The sequence below is a fragment of the Poecile atricapillus genome, chromosome 3 (assembly GCF_030490865.1).
Source record: "Poecile atricapillus isolate bPoeAtr1 chromosome 3, bPoeAtr1.hap1, whole genome shotgun sequence".
Lineage (NCBI taxonomy): Eukaryota > Metazoa > Chordata > Aves > Passeriformes > Paridae > Poecile > Poecile atricapillus.
This window is the reverse complement of record NC_081251.1, coordinates 66,187,857-66,211,664: the sequence shown is the minus strand read 5'-3', so window position 1 is coordinate 66,211,664 and position 23,808 is coordinate 66,187,857. Positions and strand designations below refer to the sequence as shown.

Here is a 23,808-nt window from a genome sequence, read left to right as displayed (position 1 = left end):
GCAAAATGAAGCCCTCAGTAGGGCTATCAAAAATATCAATATTTAAAATCTAGCTGCTAAACTCTCTATTAGTCTCTGTACTCGCATCTACAAATACCCCTTTTATTCCTTCCTTCTGATGTCAGAAAAAGGTAAGGTTTGAACTAGAACCAAACAGAAATATAGGTACTATGCAGTAGGATTATCCTAGAACTCTTACATAAATTGGCTGATAGACAGCTCTGCAGTACTGTTTTCTGCAGAGTAAAAGGGTGGTTAACCCCTGGCCAGCAAAATCAAGAATTACAATTGTTTGTAGTTGGATAGATAAGGGGCTTGTAGATCAAGGTCAAGGCTACATCTTGATCCTCTCAAAGGCTAAACCTGACCATAAAATTAATTCACAAGAATTGCCTGTCCTAAATACATCTTTTAGATCATTCTCTGAATGATAAAATTAGTGTAGTTAATTTTGGGGAAAGACACTGACAAAGATATGGTAAACTCTTCCGATTGTTCAGTAAATTCAATTAGTATTGATACAGGAGGTCTCATCGTGTACAAGACTTGTTAGGCTGCAAGAACAAAATAAATGGTCTGTATCCCAGGAGTCTTGCAGACAGCACAGCTGTGATGTTCACCCATTAAAAAATCATTGGGGAAGAAATAATAAAGCACTGGTTTATCAGTAAGCAAGAGTATATAAAGAGAATTTTATTTATCTCAGGAATGCTTTCGTCACTTTTTATTCAATCAAATCCTAGAAAACACAGGGGTTTTTTTCTCCCATCGGTGTAATTTAGTGCATTAGATGTTTCACAAAGCATCAATTACGTATGTATGAGTCTCTAGGAAAGCCTTTGAAGGAAGGGTACTAATGTTCTTGTTCTTGAAATAATATCCTCATATTGTCACAAGGTGTTAGTGATACTGTCATTTCTCTGTCCCGGGAATACAGTTTCCTGGGCATTGCTCATCTCCAGCCATTTGTCAGCATCTGTTAGGGCACTGTAGCTCACATTCACCACCTTGAAATGCTCTCATCATCTCGGCAGGTTCCTGTGGCAGAATCCTGACAGCGGTCACTCGCTCAGGGTAGGATGGGAGTTGCTGTGGGGCTGGCACATGGGAAGGGGGGCAGTGAAGCAGTTGTTTGCCCCTCCCTCTGATCAGTGAGAATGCTGGAGCTGGTTAGGTTGGATTTGGGGCAATTCCTGAGCATGTATGTGAAACAACAACTAAGTCAAATCTTTTCAAGTGCTCTCACTGTTGGCACATGGTTGAAAGGTTTATTTTCTATGTAGTATATTTGTTTACATTGGTCTTGGTTACCATATATTGAGATCAAGTGTTTTGTCCCATTGAAACTGGGGCTGTTAAGGCCATAGGCTGTGTTTGTGTGGCTAGTATGCAACTCAGCATGGATGCAGTTTACAAACTGGAAACAATAATAATAACTGCTTCCTGGATCTGAATTTTTCTTCTTGATAATATTGCAGCACTAATATAGCAGGATTTAATAATTACAGTCAACTACAGGTCTTAATTAAGTGCTGGTACTGTGATAGTAAAATGGAAATAGCTTCCTGGTGATTTAAGATTGGTTTATAAGCTCCTGAAAAAGCATAAAACTTTCCTTACTTGTTGCTGAGGTTAAAATTAGGAAAGATCATAAGACATGTATTGCAGACATTTTATTTTTGAGGATCTTGCTTTTGTTGTAGATTTGCATTTAATAGTGTTTGCTAACTTTTTGCAGCTAATAGTGTTGCAGATTTGTTGCAGTTAATAAGGTCTGCAAAGTTTTTTGTTAAACCTTAATATATTTTGTTTAGTTTGTGGATTGCACATTCAAAATTGAAGTTAATGGAAGCATAAAGAAATTAAAGTAGATCACTAATAATTTGAGCATCTGAATAATCCATTATAGATACCATCAATTTAATTGCATGTGCATATTGAAACCCCTCTTTTGAAAACAAGTTTCTTAATATTCAGTTTATAATGTCAACATCTGTTGAAGTATACAATGGTTTTATGATAATTAGCAATAGGAAAACCATAGAAGTCTTGAAGTTTGATTGAGATATGCAACCATGTTTCTGATACTTTCCCATCCTACATAAACCCCTTGTTTTCCTGAAAAATTTCTGGTCCTTCAGGCCTTGAGGGAAGCTATACATGTATTGTAATTCTGTATTTGATTCCCACTAGATTCCAAGAGATCAGACAAAAATTAGAAGAAAATTACTCACTATTTTTTAAGCTTCATTACAGAAGGGTAGTTCAAAATGCTTTTTTTCCCTACTTCCCTCATCATAGTGGTAGCTGAAGAGTTGGAAGACTTCTTGATGTTTGACTTATTACTAAAGTAATGCAGATCTGGATTATGTGAATTCTTTAGGGGTTTGTTTTGGTTTGGTTTTGTTTGTTTGTGTGTGCGTGTGTGCGCAAATTGCATGAATCTTCTGAGTTTTCTTATTCTAATCCCTGATACTTGTAAACTTCTACTGCAAGCTTAGTGATGAATGATGCCTTGGAGACCTGTGCTATAATTATGCTCTGAAATTTTTTCAGTTCATCTGGCTCTTTGTGGTAGTCTAGGAGCTTGATTCCCAGCATCAGACATCACCAGCTCAACTGTAACAAAATCAGTTGTAATGAAACAGGAAGTTTCTTACTGCCTGACATGAAAAGTCTGTGCTTAGCAGTGTTTGTGTGATGATGTCAAGCAGGTTTGGAACTGGAACACTGCCGAACTTGGCAGTTTACTTAAGATACTGTAATCAATGCCACTGCAATGTTTTCTCAATGCTAGGATTCTGCCCAACATCTGGCTGGGAAGTTGCCCTCGGCAGCTGGAGCACGTGACCATCAAGCTGAAACATGAGCTGGGTGTTACAGCTGTGATGAACTTCCAGACTGAATCTGACATTGTTCAAAATTCCTGGGGCTGCAACCGCTACCCAGAACCCATGAGCCCTGAAATCCTCATGAAACTGTATAAGGAAGAAGGTCTTGCCTATGTCTGGCTGCCAACTGCAGACATGAGCACTGAAGGTAATGCTCATGTCACTCTTGCAGTAAATTAACAGCAACAAACACTCTGAGTTACTAATCTCCCACTTTCTTGACAGTTGGGGGGCAGGAGTTCTGTGTACATTTTGTCACAAAAGGTATAGTTTCTTTGTGTGCTGTCTTTAACAAATGATTCATTTTTTTTGTAGGCAGAGAGGCCATCTGAAGTACTTTGTGTCTGGCAGTATTATGTGTATTTGAGTTTAAAGTCATCTGACATCAATAACTGCTTCACTATTTTTGCTTTCAGCTCGAGTTCAGCCTATATAATGAAAATATTCTGTGTAGGTGGAAGACTGTAAGTTTGCAGAGCAGGATAGCTTGCTGCCTTTGCTGATTAAAAATGGAGAGACAGTGCTGTGTGTCTGCTGTTCCCTTCCCAACAAACATTTTTTCCTTAACTGTAGTATCTCAGTCTGATGAAACTCCACAGAGACATCTATATAATAGTTTGCAATTAATTGAAAATACTCATAGCACCTGAGCTGTAACATCAGTTACTCGTACTTTTAAGTCCTTGGTTGGAATGCTCAGTTCAAAGGCTTGTTTCCAACCAGAAGCTTAGAAAGTGAGTGTGTTTTCAAGTGAGCAGCCTGCCAGCAGAAGAGTGTGCTTTCAGCACAGTGAAATACCACTGCCACAAGTAGGTAACTGTTGTATCAGTAATAGGACATGAGGGAAGACAGGAGACCTTAAAACAGGGATTTGAAAGGGCTTAATGTCAGTGCTCATATGTGCCATGAGGAAAAGTTGGGCTCTGCTGTTTGCAGCTCTGGTTCCCAGGATAGCCAGAAGAAGAAAAGTGTCAGAAAATATGGTATATTCATCCCTTTAGGAGTGAGAAAGGCTATTCTATGTTGTTTAACTGTATCCTTAGTACACAATGAAATTTTAAGTTGTACAGTAAAATGGTCTTCTGCTCTCCGCTCACTTATGGAATTGATTACCTTCATTACAATGTTTTGGAAATCAGCAGTATGTGGGTACCTTCACAAACCTCATTAAAAAAAAAAATTAAAAAATGCATTTTTGGCTTGCTAACTTTATGTAAGTTGTGCTGTTCTCTAGAATGTGCTGCCTTGTCTCAGTTCCTTTGAAAATGAATATGCCACACACATCTGATGTTATCAGAATGTATATTTAGAGACTTGGAGCATTTTGCAGTTTTGTGTGATCTGATTCTGTATTGCAAGGAAAAAACCAAACAAGTTAGCCTAGAAGGTCATTTGAGAAAAGAAAGCAAAAAGTGGAATATGTCAGGTTTGCCATTACATTTCACAGTTCATCAGGCTGTACAGGCAGAATCTCAGCCATGAACTGACTGTCCAGTGCAAATGAACGTGCCTTGTTTTTAACCTTAGGAAGAATACAGATGTTGCCACAAGCTGTCTGCCTCCTGCACGGGCTGCTGCAGAACGGACACACTGTCTATGTTCATTGCAATGCTGGTGTTGGCAGGTCCACAGCCGCTGTCAGTGGCTGGCTGAAGTACGTGATGGGATGGAGCCTGCGGAAAGTGCAGTACTTCTTGGCTTCCCGGAGACCAGCTGTCTACATAGATGAGGAAGCTCTGAATCGTGCTGAAGATGATTTCTACCAGAAATTTGGGCATCTTCGTTCCTCATACCAAATACAAGAGTAGAAAAGTAAAAGAGGAAAAGGAAGCTGAAGGGGAATCCTCACATTTGAAGCCCAAGGACTTAGAGATTTCTGTGACTCAGGCACCCACCTCTTATCTTCAGATTATAAACTTCTTGTAAAAGTGATGAGAATTTTGTTTAGAAAATGCCTTAGAGTGTTTTTTAATATTTGCTTTCTTTAAGCTGACATGATTCCCGTTTTCAAGCCTTTTGGTACAATTATGAGACCTAGAAACTCTGCAAAGTGAAGCAAGATTTTCTTGTAACTACTTACCTGTAGGAACTGAGGTTTTAGGGTAGATGCTAAATAAGATGTGAGGTGAAATAGAGTTGGCAATATTTCAGTGACAAGAAAAAAATACAAAGATTGACTGGACTAAGGTTCAGGTTAGGATGGAGATCATCATCAAAGCTGCTCAGTTGTTTTAAGTGGACATTAGATTGTTGCAATATTTTGTAGTAAATTTGTAGACAAGTGATATTAACGAGAAAGACCAAAAGGAAACTAGTTCTTAACTCAGTGTTTAAAAACAAAATGCTAAAGTCTAATGCAATAAGCTAAGATTTGGTCTTTGTCCATCTAGTTAATGTTAAATATTATGAGCTCCAGCTATATTCTTTTATGACATTGGGGTTATGCTGGGGTATGACATGAAGAGGGACACAGCTCCAGCTGTAGCAGCCTTTCTTTGTTGTGGGGGCAGGACTGCTGTTATATTATCCTAGGCTGTGAGTTTGCTGAACTGAAGCTGAGTTTTGCTCCTCTGGTCCATGCAGTGCTGTACAGGGGCTCCTTTAGGTGCCAAGGCAATCTGAGCAGTAACCACTGGGGTAAGACAGGACCTGTAGGAATTATGTGATAAGCAATGTGCACAACTGGCACCACAACCTCTGGGCTCTATCTCTAGATAGACTAATATCTCCAATACAGCAAAAGCCTCTCCTTGTGCAAGCAGTGGGTGTGTGTTAGGTTTAGCTGATTGAATCTAATGCTGGGCTATCTCTGGGCTGAATGAGTACATTCCTCTATAGGAGCAGAGAGCAACTCTGCAGAGGATGGTTTCTCATGGTTTTCTAGCTCAGCGCTAGCTTTGTGGATGATCCTTAATGTTTTCCATTACTGCTTGGTCCCTCAGCTAAACTCAGCTAAACTAAGCAGTGGCATCAACAGCTTCCAGTCCCACTCAGATAAAACCAATTTGCTGTAGGTTCATTTCAAGAGCGAAGAGAGGATTAAGGATGCATAAACATTAAGAAACATAGTTTCTATAGGTTTGTTCTTCAGTGAAATCTTGTTTTTTTTTCCAGCCAATTTATTCCTCTAAAGATGCAGTCAGTTTAAGTAAGAAATACTGATTTTCTGAATACTTAATAGAGAAACTGTTAGTTATGAACTGTTTATGGAGAATGTCCAAAATAATATATTTTATTTATTCTGTACTTCAATCATCTTGAAAAGAAAAATGTTTAAGTTATTCTGTGTGTGGTTTTGATCATGACTTCATTTTTGATTTTTTCAAATAACACTGCCTGTTTAGAAAATGGATGAGAAAAGTTCTCTGTTAAATAAAGATAAAATTACTATTCCAGACCCATTTTGTCATGTGTCTTTGTCTCCCAATTTCACAAATAGCAAAAAGGGTCATGACCAATATTTCTATATAGAAGTGGAACCAGCCACTTTAATGGTAACAGCCCATGTCTTGTCTGGTGTGCTGTGTCAGTTTCATAGGAAATCTCAAAAAACAGCACAGCAAAGGTGTGTGGATCATATGGCACCTCTGGTATGTTCACAGACAAAAATAGGTGTTTCTTCTCCTAGCCCAGTGCAGAAAGCAGAAGGAGCGTGTGAGTGCTCCTGTCTGGCTGTTGGGCTCACATGTAGATGTGCAGAGCTACAGCTGCCTGCTCAGGAGTTACCTCATTTTGACTGAGTTTAAAGTAAAATTGGTGAACTTTTGCTACCATGTTTTCCTCAAAATCAAGCACTGAGACAAGGAGAATGGCATAAGAGGCAGAGAGTACAATTCACCTAAGTTTTAAATTTCTGCTGAGGTTTATTTGAAACCACAAGCTTAAAATGTGTTTTCAAGCATCCTTGACAGACAGCCCTTTCCTCCAGATGCAAATTGTAATAAATGCTGGGGCAAATACTTGTAGATTTGAGTCTTGTTCCACAGGTAACCAGTCTGTATTGGCTACTTCCTAATTCTGATTATATTGGCAACAGAAGCAGACTGATGTTTCATTTGTAGGGCAGGAATTCATAGGACACAGGAGTCACAGATTCAAGGATGCCCTAGCAAGCTGTTAATTCATTATTTACTGTCATTTCAGCAAGGGGTTGTTGTTCATTGCTTACTGCCACTTCAGTTTGCTTCTCTGCTGAACTGCTTGGGAGCACATATCATAGAGGTTGCATTAGCTCATGAACTGCATGAAAGGAGCTTGCCAACATCATGTTAACAAAGAATGCAAAGAGATCCCAGGAGGATCCCAGGGGCTTGCAGTACCTTTGTACCTATTTGTAGAATCCTTTTTTGCCCTCACTGCTACCTTCCTGCCTTTGTCAGTGATGGACACTCTGTCAAGCAACATTCATTCAAAACCTTTTCTGTGGAATGCAACTAGGAACTTAAATGCTAAAGAGATCATTGCAAGAGACTACAGCAACAGAAAAATCAATCACATAAAAATATGTATATTCAAATGTATAATTACATGATAAATCTGCATCTAGACATCATGTATTAGAATTCAAATTTGTAATGTGTTTCTTATGCTGATTGGATTGTTAGCTCTTTCCACAGGCTAGCCTCTTGATGTAATTTGGATGAAAGGATCAAGACAGGCTCTTGTTGATGTACTTGTATATTTCCTTGCTACTTTAGTCCTAAAGCACTACAAAATTTAGAGAAGAACAGCTCTTATAAAAAGAATTAGAATCAGATAGACAGTAATGGTTATTTTGGAGGGGGCCCAAGAAGCCCATAATAATGGGAACCAGGTAAAAATATTTTGATAACTCATCACAGAAGAGCATCAGTTGGGGAAAACTGCTGTGATGCTGTGAGAATCAGTTTTCTCTGCCCTGTTAGAGCCATGTTTTTATCTCCATTAAATTAAAGAATAAAGTAGAATTTGCTGCTTGATTTATAACTCCAGGTAGTTAGAGTGTCTCAATGTCATTATAAGGCCAAACAATAGTATATATTCTTTCCCAGGGCTTTTACCTGAAGGAGCTAAGCAATTCTCTTACAAGTGACTTTGTAACAAGCACAGCCCCTTGAGGGATGGGTTGAGCTTCGAGGGGTATAATTTTGTGAATATTTTTCCTCTGGACATCACAAAAGTACTAGTGACAATCTTCTGCAGGACACATTTAGATCGATGATGCAAGCTGATGAAACGAGACTGGTGTGGCTGTCAAATGCCTTCCTTTCTCCCTTACTCCTTACTTGCTATTTTACACTTCGAACTTTGGTCCCTTTGCTTATGTTGAAAGTGTATGATCTTTCCTCTGTACAGCATAAAGCACAACGAAGCTCTGGCTGCAGGTTTGATACCAGGCTGTTCTCCATGGTTGAAAAGTCTCAAACCTGGCAGCTGAGTTGTATGTGCTGCACAAAATCATGTGCAAAACAGTCTCTCTGGAGTGAAATTAAAGTTTGAGGCTATCAGTCAAGCCCACTTGGGTAATGGTAAAGAAAAAAGTGTGTAGATTGTCTAGGAGCAGGTGATAAAAATCCCTGTTTGAAACAAGAATGCAAAAAGTCAGATATTCCATTACCGATCATGATGGGCTTTTTAAGCTCTAATCTATAAAACCCACTGAATTTACTGGTCTGTAATTGAGGGGGAAAAAAATCTAAAGTAGCCAAAGACATTTGCTGTATTACATCTGTTGCTTCTTTTATTCTTCATAATTAAGTTGCAGTGAGATGCTTCAAACAAATGATGAAGTTACAAAAAAATTATTCTTTAAAAAAATACACTGTGCAGCAGAAAACAATGAGAAAATACTTAGAAGAATAATAACTACTGGAAAAGCATATCTTTGGCAAGCGAGAGTTACCTTCTGGAAAGATAATGAACATCAGGCTGCTGTTAAGTAAAATGGAATTGGATTAATGCAGCAAATGATAGCTGAATGTCTCCAACTCTGTTTACATTCTCAGTGGTAAATCACCTCTGCAGATGTTTTTTAAAAAGTATTCTACTGGAAAAAAATTGTGGTTTATTTTCCACATGAATAGAAGACAGAGGGAAATGGGCTGCTCAGATGGTAGAAGTGGAAAGGAATTAATAATTTTTATATTTTTCAGCAACAGAGTGATATCACCAACAGCAAGACCAAACCACATGACTTCATCATTGATCTCCTTCCTAAATTGTTAGAGGAAAGCAGTATTTTCAAGGGCAATGACATTATCATATATCAGCATAATTGCAGGATTTTGATACAAGTAACCAAAGTACATGTTGTTGGCACTTCAGTTGTGCTAACAGTGAATCTATGGGGTGCTCATTCTTAATTATACATATTTTCCTCTTGCTCTTCCTTTCACCTCAAGGTCTTTCATTAGAGTCCTAGATGGTTTACTTTGTAATTTTGTGGCTAAAAAATATCCATATTTGTAAGAATGAGTAATGAGTATTTTATCAAATACTTTTTACATACTAAGACGTGTCTTATGAAGTAAGAACTGTTATACCCTGTAAACTAAAGATGGTAACTAACTTAATCTGACATGATTCAATCTTTTTGTGCTTAAATGTGTTGTCTGACTGGGGAGACTGAATTTATAAAGATTGCAGGATAGTGTCTGTTATTTGATAATTACTTCAATGCTGATGTAATATTTACATCAAGATAAATAGAAGGCCTGTTTATTCATAAGTTGGTAAAATATTAAATGATACCTCATTCTTGATTTAGACCATGTGAGGAAAAAACATAAAAGAAAAGCTTCCAAGAAGAAATTTCTAATGCTGGACAGGTTTTTGTAGCCTTTACGTAATGTCATTATAACAAAATTTATTTTGTGGTAATGCAGTTTCAGCAGGGAAATAATTAATGGTCAGGCCATCATCCAAGAGTAGCAGCCATGGTTAAGTTGGGCAGCAAGCCCAAAGTCACTGCAACAAATCAAATGCTGAAAATTAATCCAATCTTCAAAAATTCAATAAAATGCATAAACACAGAGGTTAAGAATGAAAGACTGTGTTTAGGCTTAAAATGCAGTTTGCAATATTTAGCTGTATAAAAAAAGAAATGTGGAAGGGTATGCTTTCAAGAACACAGAACAGTTGGATACCTTCTCTTGGGCAATTAACTGATGCAGTGCACTCAGGCTGGTGAAGCTTCATGAGCACAAAAGTGGTTGCTGGTGCCCTGTGGTTTGCCAGTCACATAAATCCTTTGTGTAGAGATGTGTGGCTCGGAAATAGGATCAATGAGGCTATGCTTTGGAAGAGCTAATGGGAAGGGCACCACTTAAAACATGCTTAAATTATAGCTCCAGATGGAAGTCTAAACAAAACCACGTCTTGATGGAGTCTTTCTCTTCCCATGTGTCTTGCTGAAACAGGCAAGCCTCTCAGAAGTCTCCTATCCTGCAACACCTGTGCTTATAGCCAGAGCCAGAATGGGAAATCCTCACGTGGTAGCAGTAGCCCTGACACCAGCCGGATTCTACAGGTGAAATGGATTATTTAATCTCTCTACTTGAGTTACTCTGTTTCTTAACATGACACAAAGGATGCTTAACCCCAGTCCCCTGCCAGTAGCTAAATGGGAGAACTGCTGTTCCCAGTGCCTCCACTCACAGTGGTTGTGGGGCTGCTGTGAGCACTTGATCAGACAGTATTTCAGGTGTTTTGGAAGTCAGTGTTAATACAGTCTAAATGACCACCTTAAATTTCACTTACTTGTCCATGGCTCCCACATACTTTCCAGCCACATTACAGTTTGATGGCACTCACAGGCAGCTCTGGGTCTAGCAATAAGAACCAGGACTCTGATCATGCCTCCTTCCCACCTGGAATGTCTTACTCACCTGGAACAAGGATGCATGAACAGATACTGTCATCTTTAGCCAGACTCAGTGCAGGTTTTTTTGTGCCTTATGGCACTTTCCATCCAAGTGCCTTCTTCAAAGAATAATGTAAGTAATTATAACAGGGTGTTCTCAGCATCACTGAAAATCTTGTTTGTGGGATGGTTTCAGTTTCTTTGGTTTTTCTTTTTTTAATTAAGCTTAGTTTATCTATTCAGCTATGGGCAACTAAAGCAGAAAGTGCTGCTCTTAATTTCTGAAGTCTTCCACTATTCCTATATGGTAAAATAAATTCATTGTTTTGCAGCAATTTTCATGCAAAGGACCACAAAATGTCTTGTAAGGCAGTAACTAGATATACTAGCCTAGCAGAGGAAGATGGAGAAACAGGAGTAGGAAAATGTGTGAACTGAAGAAATGAGCAGTCTGCTGTCAGCACACACAGGAGGCAGGGGACCCAGGAAATGCAGCAGGGAGGCACAAACACATCTCGGCACCCAGCAATCACCATAAGCACGCAACACCCTTGGGAACAGCAAAGCCTGGCAAGCTATTTAACAAAATCTGCCAGGACATTGTTTTTGAGAGGAAAAAAATCTGATTAGATCTCTCTTGATTGCTGGGAACATGACTTGAGTACACTTTAGAAAATGCTGAGCTCTGCCATTTGTGTATTCCTGCTTATGGAGCTAAAATCAGTAACTTAATTTTAGCTGTAAACACGGTTTTATTTTGCTTTCCTGAATAGCTGTAATTTCAAGGTATCCTTCAGTGCCACTCTGACTTAAAAAGAACCTCCCCCCCCAAAGAATTGTATCAGAAATTGATGGAAATTATATTAATAGCGTATTACTAAACATAGAACAGTTATCTTCTTTTTACTCAACTGTCTATATTATATACTTATAACTGTCTTATATTCGCGATTAAAATATATTATTGGATAGTGCAGATAATATAAAATTATGTTTGAAACTGTTATGTTTTTGTGTTGTTATGAAGATCCAAGGTTCACTGTGGTAATATTTTTGTAAAAAACCCCACATCTGTAAAACAAACTTTGATGAGAAATACAGTAATTACCAGAATCTGCTGTTACCCTGCTGAACCTGCTTTTCATTTGGCAAGGCAGGAGAGAAAATGATTTAGAAAAATTTGTTAAAGTCAAAGAGAAAACATACTTATACACATCAGTGTATCTTTCCTCCCTTTTTTCGGGGACTGTGGACTTAGGCAGGTGATCAGCTGATTCTCCTCCTGTGCTCTGGAAGGCTCCACTCAAGTCACACGTCCTTGAGATACAAATTGATCTAACAAAATACACACAGCTTGTGGAAATTTAAGTACCAGAGCAGCCGTGGGATTTCAAGTTGAATACTTTACACTTGGTGCCCAAGGGCTTTTAGTTGCATTCTCCACTGTGTGATTTGATGAAACAAATTAAAAATTGGTTCATTGCTGCAATAAAAGTGTCTCCAGAAAATGCCATGAGTTTGAGGCTAAGGACACTTTCCTTACATGACTCTGTGACTCAAACAAGCTGTGTGAGGTGGCAAACTGAAATCACTTCATTTTTCAAGATATTGGATGGTAATAAGTGTTGGAACTTCTTTATGCAAACAATATCTGACAGCATCTGTTGTGTACACCAACAGAATTTTCTGAGCATCTGTGTTCATGTGCCGCATGCCTCCCTGGAACACAAATAAAATGAAGAGCAAGCCTACCCAAGATCAGGGTTTTCAAGACTGCAAATTAAAATGATGGAGGTGTACATGTCGGATACATAGTGGCTGGAAATGCAGCTAAGTTCTGCAGTCTCTTGGTGAGAGTCTGTATTTTTCAGCAATATTGCTGTTGAATTTTGCATGAGTATAATTTTTCTCTAGTCTGTACACATTTACTCCTGTACTTTTTGACTTACTTTCTGCCCCTGCTACTCCTGCCATTTGAAACGATTCATACTACAGAAATTTTGAGAAAAATTCTTTGACTTTGTGGAATTTTTTTTCTCCATGGGCTTCTGTACACTATCTTGGTAACTGTTCATTGCAGACTTGCCAAGAAACAGAGCAATACTATGCATACTTTTGTGCCACAGCTGCTTCTTTTCACCTGTGTTTCTTCATAATGCTTTTATTCAGTGGGAGAGAAACACAAAATTATGTGAAGATTCTGCATGGCTCTGAATCACCTGCAAGAGATGTGCAGAAATCATAGCAATTAGATGGAAATCTCCCTACTGAAGAATCTGGATCCTACACCTGTCGTGGTTTTGAACCAGTAATTAACAAACAAGGGGGAAAAAAAAATTATTTATTTCTTGCTGTGAGATATGGATTAAAATAAGAGCAAACCAGGCATAAAACTTAAAAGGAATAAAGAGAAGTTTATTGACAAACTACAAGAACAAGAACACCAGAATAAACTTTTAGAAAAACCTTTTCATTTCTCACTGCTCACTATTCTTTTGTTCACATGACAACAGAGACAAAAACTTCATAATTTTGATGGTTTAAATAATCTTAATTCTCTTTATAGTCTTTCCACCAGTTTCTGTAAAGAAACAGAAGTTCCTTTCTGTTAATTTATGGAGTTTGTCACAAGAAAACTATTTTTGTTTTAGTTTCTTGTTTCTCTGATATCAGCTGTTCAGAGCTACTGTTATTAAAGCCCACCCCTCCCATTTCACATCACTCTGAAATGTGTTATGGGTCATAAGTTTGAGGATAGCATTTTTAAGGATAAGTTAGTCAAAGGCAAAAAAGTATTTTTCATCTGCTCCTGTGAGCTTCACTAGAAAACAGTTTTCTCATTGCCTCTCAAGGCTTCAAATCTCTCAGCACTTCACTATACCACAATTACTTCACTTTTTACTCAAATTTACACTTTGAACACTTTATTCCTCTCCATACTCTATTATGAATTAAAGGAGTTCTTTTCAGGACTTCATTGTCTATCTCCATAGTTTTAACAGAAAGATATTTCAGCTTAATTAAAGCATCTTCTTAATTCTCTACCTTTCTTGAAGTCTCTTTTCTTTCTTGCCACTAGTAGTTTATAAAGTCTCTTTTCATGTTGATCACTCTCCTTTTCTCTCTCTGAATGAAAAGATTAATCTGCAAGTCTCATCTAGATAAGAAAGAGTTAAAATCTTGCCCAAGCTTTTGTAGATGGTTCGGTGATCTCTGCTGAACAGGAGCTGGAGCTGTCTGCGATGAAAAGTTCCTCATAGCTGCTTTTGAAGAGCGTAGTCTCCGTCTCTGCTTGCAGCAGGCTTAGAGCTCTTCTCTTTCTTTACTCGGCAGTTTTCTAGTGAATGTAGTTACAGCAAAACCCTGCAGCTGAACCAGAGATCGGGCCGAGCCCGGCCCAGCCCGACCTGGCCCGGGGCAAGCCTCATCTCCCAGCCGGGAGACGAGAGACGCGGCGGGCCCGGCCCAGCCCCCGCCCGGCCGCATGGCCTGGGCAGGAGACCGGAGGCCAGCCGGAGCTCCGCTACCTTTCACAGCCAGAAAAAACAAAGAACAACCACAGACTTCTGGGTGTACACTTTAAGGTGGGGTTCACAAGTTGATTCTACTTTTCAATGGCTAAAACTGCTGTCAGTTCTCAGCAATGACCGATAATTGGTCAAGAGAAAAGACTCCCAAGAGCCCCCAGCAACTTTAACTTCCTTAAAGGTAAACTAACCTCATGACAACACCTGAGTAGGATTTTTCCATCAGTCCTTCTAAAGTGAGGCTAATAAAGTTGTTTTCCCACAGCTTCACAGAGCAGTGACATGAGGTCACACTGAGGGTTCCCCCAGCCCAGCACCCCACTCAAAAGATGTATGAAAGCAGAAGCCAAGGGCAGGATGAGACCAGGGCAAACAAACATCAAAGGTACTTTGCTGCCCCCAGGCTCTGAGCATTTGTAGCTCAGGATATTTCCAGAGCTGATATAATTTTTCTGTTCAGTAATCTAGAATATATCTCTGTTCAATGCTTGTGCTGTCTTCAATGTGTGTAAGCTTCAAGTATTCACAGCAGCCTCTGGCAAGAAACTCCATGCGTCTGCTATATGCTGGAGGAATAACCACATTATTTTGTTTGTTTTGCAGTGCATTTCATATCCTCAAGTTTTCATACTGGAAGAGTCAGAGCATAATTAATCTGTTCTCCACCTTTTCCATCTGAGAACACGTGCTCCATTAAGCACACACATAACAGAATTATTAAGCACTTGATGAACTCCACTGGGAATTTACAAAACCTTAGCCTCAAGACGATCTTACCTGCAAATGTTTTGCTGAGCTTGGGAGCTCCGACAGCATTGCCATGGAGCTGGGCTACACTAGTTCTGTTCTGCTTTAAAATAGAACTCCCTGCTCCAAACCTTCATTTAGGTGTAGAGATTTAAAATGTCACTTCTAAACCCCTGCTTTCCTTGAGACAAACTCCCCCCCCCATCCCTATTTGCTGTCTGCTGCCTCAAAAACCCTCTGGTTTATTAAGTTATTAAATGAAGTGTGCATGCCATTCCCACATAATTTTCATTCTCTTAACTCTTCCTTAGCTTTGATTTCCATTTGTTCTCTGCTGTGGTCAGAGGCGACCAGCACAAAGAAGGAGACGAGCCCCTACACTCATCTGTCCATCTCACAGAGCCTGAAGATGTAAAACTCCTGTGAGCCCCAAATGCTGCTTCTAGGTACTTAAACAACCAAGTGGAAGCAATCATCACATTAGCATTGCTTGTGTGGCTCTGCTGGTGCTTGTGCTAATGTAATTCTGGTGATTTATTTTATTTGTAAAAATTCTGATGCGTATATCAAATGCACAGATAAAAGACCTAGAAGTAATGGAGGATAACTTAAAGGAGAAAGGGTCCTCGTGTTTATAACTAATGCCTCATAAAGTCCTTTTCCCCATCTCTTTCCCCAAAGATTTATTTCTGAGCCTGTGACCCGCAGTTCTAATAGCCCAGCAACAGAGCAGACACCAAGAAGATTCTTAATGATTTTTTTTTTAATTACCAGCTAAAAACTTTATCAAACCACATAAGGTTTAGGCCTTTTATGGACCAGATGAAGCTATATTGTTTGGTGTCACAGCCCCTATGTGGCACCTGCATGCTGGCAGAGGAGTCACCTGGAGATACTGAATAGAAAATCAGAGGTCAGAGGCAAATCTGATGCCTGTCCCTAGCTTGGGAGAACTTCTGATAAACACCTCAAGATTCCTGGGGTATGGGGCATCATCCCTGGAGGAGACACCTCTTATTTGTAATGAATTTGCTGACTCCTGCTTGTTTTTTAGGGTGGGGGGACAGGGGTGGTAGCTGTAGTGCTCATTGCAATTATTCAGGGCTTCAAATACTTGCCTAGAAAATGGGACTGTAGGCTTCATTCACTTTTCTGCCCAAAATGTTTCACAACTGCATCTCTCAGGATGTGGCCCTGTATGTGGAGCTATATAGCATGTGAAAGAAATTTATGTTGAAGAGCTGTAACAAGCCAAAAACATCCTGGAGAGCAGGAAGAACACTGCTGGGCTCATTGGCAACCGTGAGTATGCTGGTCTCCAGATCCCACCATCAGCATCTCTGCTTTCCCTCTCTGGCCCAATGAAACTTGAATTCTGTTCTGCATTCTGGTCTGATGCTGGGGGGAATTGGGTGACTTGATCCCACCATGCTGCAGCCTGGCCTGGAACATATTGGTAAAAGAACTTGCAGATCTTAAGCTCACTCCCAAAGCAAGTATTCTTAGAAGAAACCTATTATGCCCAAAGTATCACCATAATCTCAGGTGTTTCAGAAGAAATGAGAGAAGTGGTGGCAAATGTTCACATCAGCATCAAGAGACCGACATCCAGTAAGTGATATTTTTGCTCTGAAGCCTCAGCTCACTAAGGAATCTAGTGTTGTAAATCCCAGCCCTGGTAGCTGATGTATACAAGGTTTGGAAATGCTCCATGCTGGCACCACCATCATCACCCCAGAATCTAAGGGGGATTTTGGATGTCAGCTCTTTCTTCAGCTGTCATTCATTGTAAGCGACAGAAAAAAAAAATGTGTATGTGCAATTGTTGTTTTATTCAACAACTTACAATGTTTTCTAGTAAAAAAAGAAGAGGAAAGTTTGTGTGTTGCTTCACCAAAGGAGAAATGTTGACTTTTTTCCCATTCTTAGGCCATATAAGATACCAGTAAAAGATGTTCTTGAAATGGAGAAATACTATAGGTTTATAATGAAAAGAATTTGATTTTCCTGTTGTCTTTTTTCCTCTTCCCCAAATGGTGAAATCATTTAAATAACAATTTAAAGGGAAAAACTATCTGCTAAGTTGGAGAGCAGTCATAGAAAACACCAGTTTTCTGCTGGTTTTCTACCAAGCGTACCTGTATGGGGGGAAAAGAAAGAGAAAGGACATGTGCCTTTGCAGCCATTCCAGCAGCCTTCACCTGCCACTCTCAAACAGCTTGTGCAACGGTGGGGGAATTCTGAACTAGGCTGAATTCCCTCAGGAAATACATTCGTGAAAAATGGGACATACAAAATCATGACCTGAAGGTGGGTGTCAAGGTGAGGGATGACTTTTTGGTTGCTGTGGGAGTTCAGTGCAATCTGGGAGAGCTCTGCTGTGCACAGACAGGTCGTGCCCTCCTGCAGGCAAGTGCCCATGTGCCAGAGGATCAGGTTTGAGGGCAGCCTTACAGCAGAGACTGGCCTCTCTAAACTATGGACAATTTTTAGGTACTTTGGGCCCAGGCTGGCATGTGCCTGTCACAGTGGTGGTCTGAACTCTGGCAGTCCGGACTCCTGGCCTGGGGCACCTCAGGGGGAGTGGAAGGGAGGAAAGCAGAGCAAAGCCATGGTAGGGAGCGCAGCATGGCTTGTGGAGATTAGTCTTCAGCAGAGTTTGTGGCAGTGTCACCTCTTGCAGCTGGGCACAAAACCGGAGACAGACTGATGCTTAAAAAGCCCCACACAATAGCCTCTTTATGTGAGCAAGGTTTTGAGGGTCATCACGAAATGTGTTTGGGGCATTGTGCCGAAATCCTGCTCAGCCACCTGCCAGCGTGTTTCAGAGGGCAGCGGAGAGCCCAGGCCACCTGCCTGGCTTCCACACTGCCCCACTGCCTGTCTGGGCAGGCAGACAGGGCAAAACACAAAGATAAACTGCTCCTTAGACATATAAAAACAGGGTGGCTGGAGAAACCAGGCTGGAAAGGAAATGAGAGACCGGGAAAGTGAGGCAAAATGCACCAGGAGAAGAAACTATGAGAGAAGACCCAGGTGTGTCTGGGTGTGATTTAGTCAAAATGTTCCTATCATCCCCAAGAAAGTAGGAGAAAAAAGGGGTCTAGATTTACAGCCCCTGATGTTTATAGAATCCTAATAAAAAAATCCCCCATATACTCATCAAAATCTCCTGTACACACATGGGCCCAAACACATGGGCTGTTTCTTGTGGTTTTATTTTGTTCTGTGTCTTGCTGCCTGAAAGACATACATGAAATATGTATGGAAATATGGGAATCCACAGAAGATCCTTTAATGCTACCTTGTCTGGCAGTAATTTGATTAATTTGTCTTTGCCATGGGCCTGTCCTTCTATCCTGTGTCATAATGCTTTTGCACTTGGTAAAAAGCAGGCATTTACCCTGCACTTAGCCATATTGTAACAGGCATATTTTCTTAAACTGTATTTTCTTCTACTTCCCCACAAGGTATTCTAAGGGAAAATTGCATTCTCTTATCCTAGTATTTCCCATAATAATATCTGTAAATTTCTGTGAAATGACAATCCTCCCCTACAGTTTGCCTCATATATCCCATCATTTCTGTGATTAACCCTCAATTGGGGACGTTCTTGACAAGACACCTCAGGCAGCTCCAACAACACTTTGCAGGGAAAACACTTTGCTGTGGAAGATGCAAGATCCTGAGAGATCCACCTGGAAGTCCCTTTGTCTTGATCTCACTTGACAGTGCAGTAGACTGTGCCAGTGCTCCGTGTCCCCAGGGCACCTCATGGTGTGAGAGCCAGCTTCCTCCATCCTTGCTCATCCTCTCTCCCAGGAGATTTCAGGTCACTGACCTCAGCAACGCAGGATTTATTTCCATTGTTTCTTTTACTTCTCTGTAACCGTGTAAAAACATGTACCTGTAGAAACAATTTATTTTTTTTTTAACACTTTTGGGCAGGTTCCATTTTTTCAGTTATCTACAGAGCAGGCAGTGTGATGAGCTCCTCCTGCTGCTGGCTGTGGAGGCATGGCTGTAAAGCAGGTGGAAATCTTGAGAATGCAAATGCTGAGTATGTCTGAAGTGCTTATGGAAAAATCCAAGGGAGGCCCTCATACTCTGAAATATTCTGTTTCACTGAATATTTGCCATGCTTGAATTGGTCATTCCTTGGCATACTGCCCTTTAGCTGTATCATTTCATAGTCGATTCATGGAAATATGTCAAGCTGGCTGACTGGAAATCTTTGCTGTAATATACACACAAAGGGCAGATCAGTAAACTGAGGGGAGCAGATACACAATTCATTGCGTCTGGCTGGGCTAGAACAGATGAGGTGAAGAGTTACTTCCACTGGGATTGGGAAATTCATATCCTGCCACAGGTGATTGCTTTGCTTGGGATCACAAAGATTAACACATGAAAACATACTAATATCCTGCTATCTGGTTGAGGTTAAAAGTTTCATTGATCTCGTGGGACTTGGCACTGCTTCAGATGTGCAACATCTGGTCTGTAGGAAATAGGGGCAAGTGCATGTGAAACAGATACAGTGTGAAAAACAGTAAGTACAGAATAAAGCTAAAACCAGCACTTTGTCAAAAGTATTACAAGGGTTTAAATGTTGATCTGTGCATCTGCACCTCATGTTGCTGACTAATGTGCAGAGCTGGGAGTTCCAGAGCAGTGTTCATATTCTTTTCTGAAAATGTCTTCCAAATTAACTTGACTCTCCTGTCATCATCTCTGTCTTCCCTCTCTCCTTCCCTTCTCAAGTGTTCCCTTGCTATGCATTAAATGAATTTTTAAGTCACTGCAGTTCCTCTTGGTCTTTGAGGGGAAAAAATGCAGCACCCACATATGGGTTTGAACGTCCTGTTTTGTACGGCTTCATTTTTTAGGGATGTGAGTGACAGTTTTAAAGTTTTCTTGTGAGACTGCTGAAGTTTTTTTCTACCTTCATGAGAACATTCCTCTTCTCATGTTTTTGAATATTTTGATCATTTTCATTTCTATTGCTTGAGGAAAATTAAATGGAGCACTAGGGAAGGTGACTTTCCTCATTCAGATTAGATTGGTCTGGTTTCTCATTTTAAAAAAAAATATAAAAAAGGACAAAAAAGTTGAAGCACTTGACAGTGCAGCCATATCAATCTTAGCTGATCTTAACTTTTGCGGGAATGAGGGTTTCTGAATTAGTCTTTCATCAGGCTGTCAGGACATTATTTTCTCTTATAAACTATAGGTCCTGTTCGCATTTTTGTGGCATCTTCAATCCCGATGGACTGACAGCACTTCACCTTCTATCCATCTGCTCTTTCTTCACCCTCTGTTGAGGTACAGCTGCCACAGTCTCTGGTGCACAAATTGGATATGTGTTTAATTGTGTATAACAACCCTGTCCCGTAGTGAAGGACAGAAGCAGAGCAGAATTCAGCAGAAACAGCAGGGGACCTTCACATAAAAGTGTAGCTGAAAAGTGAATATTTAACTGAAATAATTTTCTGACAATAAATTTTGCTTCATGTCATCCCTTACATGGTTCAAACTTATTTGTATTACAGGTATCATGTGGAAGGTATCTGATCTGCCTGTCATACCCTATAGCTATTTTTTTGATCAAAACCCATTAATTTCTAGTTTATTCTGAATTTATTTAGGTAGTACATGCTTTCTGACTCTCAGAGGTGCTCAATGTCCTTGCAAAAAATCAGTGTCTGTTGGTGTAGCCTCATACTCATCCTGCTGAAACACAGGCTCCCTAGACAGCCAAAGTCAGGAGTGTTGAATGAATTCCTGCTCCAGAAAAGTTTGATCATAACAGCAGTACCCTGCTAATGCACAATGAACACAAAGTCAGAAATTTGGTCAGAATCATAACAGCCTCTTCTAGCTAATCAGGCAGCTCAGCACCTGAGATAAGCACAGGCATTCAGGGTTTACAGCTGCTATAAACAGTGGCACTTCTAATGGCAGAATAGCAACAGTGCTCTGGGACTTGAATTCAGCAACTGGATGGTCAGTGATATAATTTTATGTGGCTTCCACATTGTTGTCTGCAAGAAAACAGGACAGCCAGCACAGAAGCCCAGAGGCACCACTTCAATGTCCCTACTTTTGTTGGGAAGAAGCTATATTGAAGGGAAAGAAAAGGTGATGGGAAGAAAGCAAAGCAGCAGTGTGCTGGCAAACTCGGGCAGGGGTCCTTGGTAAACAGCCCCAGAGGAAATGTCTTGTTACATGAAAGGATTTCAGCCCCAGTTAGCTGAAATTGTAGGGAAGGATGTTTTGCTAGTAAAAAAAAGAGTTTGAAGACAGAAATTTGTTGAAGTCAGTGAAATGCTGTTTAAGGCAGATGAAAGTAGTGAGATCATTCTTGTAGACAGCTTTTCGAGAGTCCTGATTTCACCAAGGTTATTCTGATTTAATGATACTCTGCATCTCTAAGCTGAGGCCATGTGACTGGCAGTACTCTAGAGTTATCTTTAGCATGGGCCATTTTCCTAATTGTACCTGAGCATCATTTATAGGTGAGTCAGTCTGCCAAGGAGATTTGGTATTCATGGCAGCAATCTCCCTCCCTACCTTCCAGTAATCTCAAAGGACTCTTTTGGGCTATCACATACAATTATATAGGAACCCTGTTAATTAATTAATATTAACTTCTAACCGTTATGCAGTTAATTGCATTTGGAAGAATATAAAAAATTAGTAAATAACCTCAAAGTATTGAGTTCTATTTGGCAAGATAATACAGCTCATCCTGCCCAATTACAATGATAAGATTTTAAACTAATTGAACTCATACTGTGCCTCTTCATTACCTGACATTCAGCAGCACACAGTGAAGATTAAAGGGATTCAGGGGATGGTGTGTTTATAAAACCAGGAATAGTCACTCCTGATTCTTATTTAAGCATAAATACATTTTAATTCACAACTGAACATTACTTTAAATGGAGTTTGCCAAAAAAATTAGCATGCTGAGAAGTTTGGAGCTTTTTCTGGTGTTTCAGGTTAAAAATAGTGACCTAGGATGCTCAGGACCTCATTACACAATGGCAGGTGCATATCCTGCAATCAGTTGCTCACCATGGCACCATAGGAGCAGAGGGCTTGCCAGACTGTATTAAATCATTTGTTCATCTAACTTGACATTTTGCCTTCTGCAATGATATTCTTGAGGAAGGTGGAAGGCTCCCATAATGCCTATTACCTATCCAATTACGCTGTGTGGTGTACAGGGATGAAACATCCTTCCAGAGCCCTGCAGGCAATTAGCATACACCCAGAAGCGTGATATTCAATTACCCTTATTATTTCAGAGTGCCAAGCAGCAAGAGGTGGTTAATGATTGCACAAAATTATCCAGCCTTTTAGGATACTACGCTCAAAGTTACCGGAACCTTACACTGCATATCAGCAAGACCCATATGAGGCCCACTAACAGCAGTAAAGCTGATGGAAGACCAGTGACAGATTATTCACTTGCACGGCAAAAAATGTATTTTTAAGGCTCTTATTCATACCCACAGAATTAGTCCTGAGGGACATTTTACAGTATGAAAATTTTCACCCAGAATCACATCTATTACTCTCCCCAGCTGAAGCTCAAGGCTTTTTGTTCATTATAGGGAGCTGGATATTTTTCAGAGAAAGTTTTGGGCTGCTAAGCTCTCAGATTCTACTGCAGAGCTTTGGACTCAAGCTGATGGTGACCATGGTACCCTGACATCTTCTGCCACTCACAGAAAAACAAACAAAAGATTGAAAACTGAGTTACCTTTCAACCACTAATTCTAAAAGCTTTGCAGTAGAGTTTGCACTTGAATGGGTACTTCTGTTGTCATGGAAAAATGACAAGGTCTATGTAAGTTGTGTAGAGAGACAGAATAAACCCATTCCCAAGCCATATCAGACCACGCAAGAAGAGAGGTGGTAAAGAATAACTGAGTGTGAGAAATTATACATTTGATACCTATTTTTACCAGAAAGGTCTGGGCTGGTAATTTTATGTCCCTCAGAGAAAGCATAAGGGAGATGATGATGAAATGCATGTACGTTTTTATAGCACCAAACAAGTGCTGAACTTTGTCAAACTGGTGTTACAAGTGAGCTGCTGGTGAAATTTCCCAAGACCTTCAGTCTCTGAAGGACATATACTCTGATTAAGATGTATTGAATCATTACTTATTCAGTAAGAGCCAGTTAAGTTCTTCCTGCTAAAAATTCAAGCAAAAAGCACTATCTTTAAGGCTTAAAGAAATTATCTTCCTTTTAAGTGAAAAGCTGTCTGCTAAAACCAAAGGTGGGGTGATGGGTGCCTCTTGCAGCTTCAAACCATCATCCAAGCTCATAGAGAGTCAGGATCCCAGTTAAAATGCAGTCTCATACCTTTCACCAGTACTGAGTGGATCAAATGTACATACATTATCTGTAAATACATATCTATCCACTGATGTTCATGTTCCTCAGTGAATACCAGGACTGATACTGACCTGCTTCACACAATTTAATTCCAAAGCCTTTATAGAAAAAGACTAAATTGTCTAAATGGAGTTTTAAAATTGACTAGTTAGGAAATGTGAATTTTAGTCTCTGTTTTGGGCAAAGTGTTGGGATTCACAAAGAGGACATCAGGATTTATATTCCCCAATGACAGACCTACTGCTCATGGCAGATAAAAACCAGCTGCCTCCTCATGGGTCACAGTGAGCACATGGGAAAACTAGCTTACTTGATTATTGCAAAATTTGTTTCCATAATATCTCTGCTTCCTGTAGCAGATGATAGGAAAAAGTGAGACTAATCAGCT

At 40.0% G+C, this 23,808-nt stretch overlaps 1 protein-coding gene across 3 annotated transcripts in view; it reads left to right on the top strand.

Annotated features, from left to right (window-relative positions):
• Positions 1-6,282, top strand: part of EPM2A (EPM2A glucan phosphatase, laforin) — a 36,662-nt gene extending 30,380 nt beyond the window's left edge. For all 3 annotated transcript variants that reach the window (XM_058835655.1, XM_058835656.1, XM_058835658.1), the window contains exons 3-4: positions 2,798-3,039; positions 4,419-6,282. In XM_058835655.1, coding sequence (XP_058691638.1) covers positions 2,798-3,039; positions 4,419-4,699 — 523 coding nt within the window. In that variant the 3' untranslated portion in view covers positions 4,700-6,282. The remainder of the gene's footprint in view (positions 1-2,797; positions 3,040-4,418) is intronic.
• Positions 6,283-23,808: the final 17,526 nt, after the last annotated feature.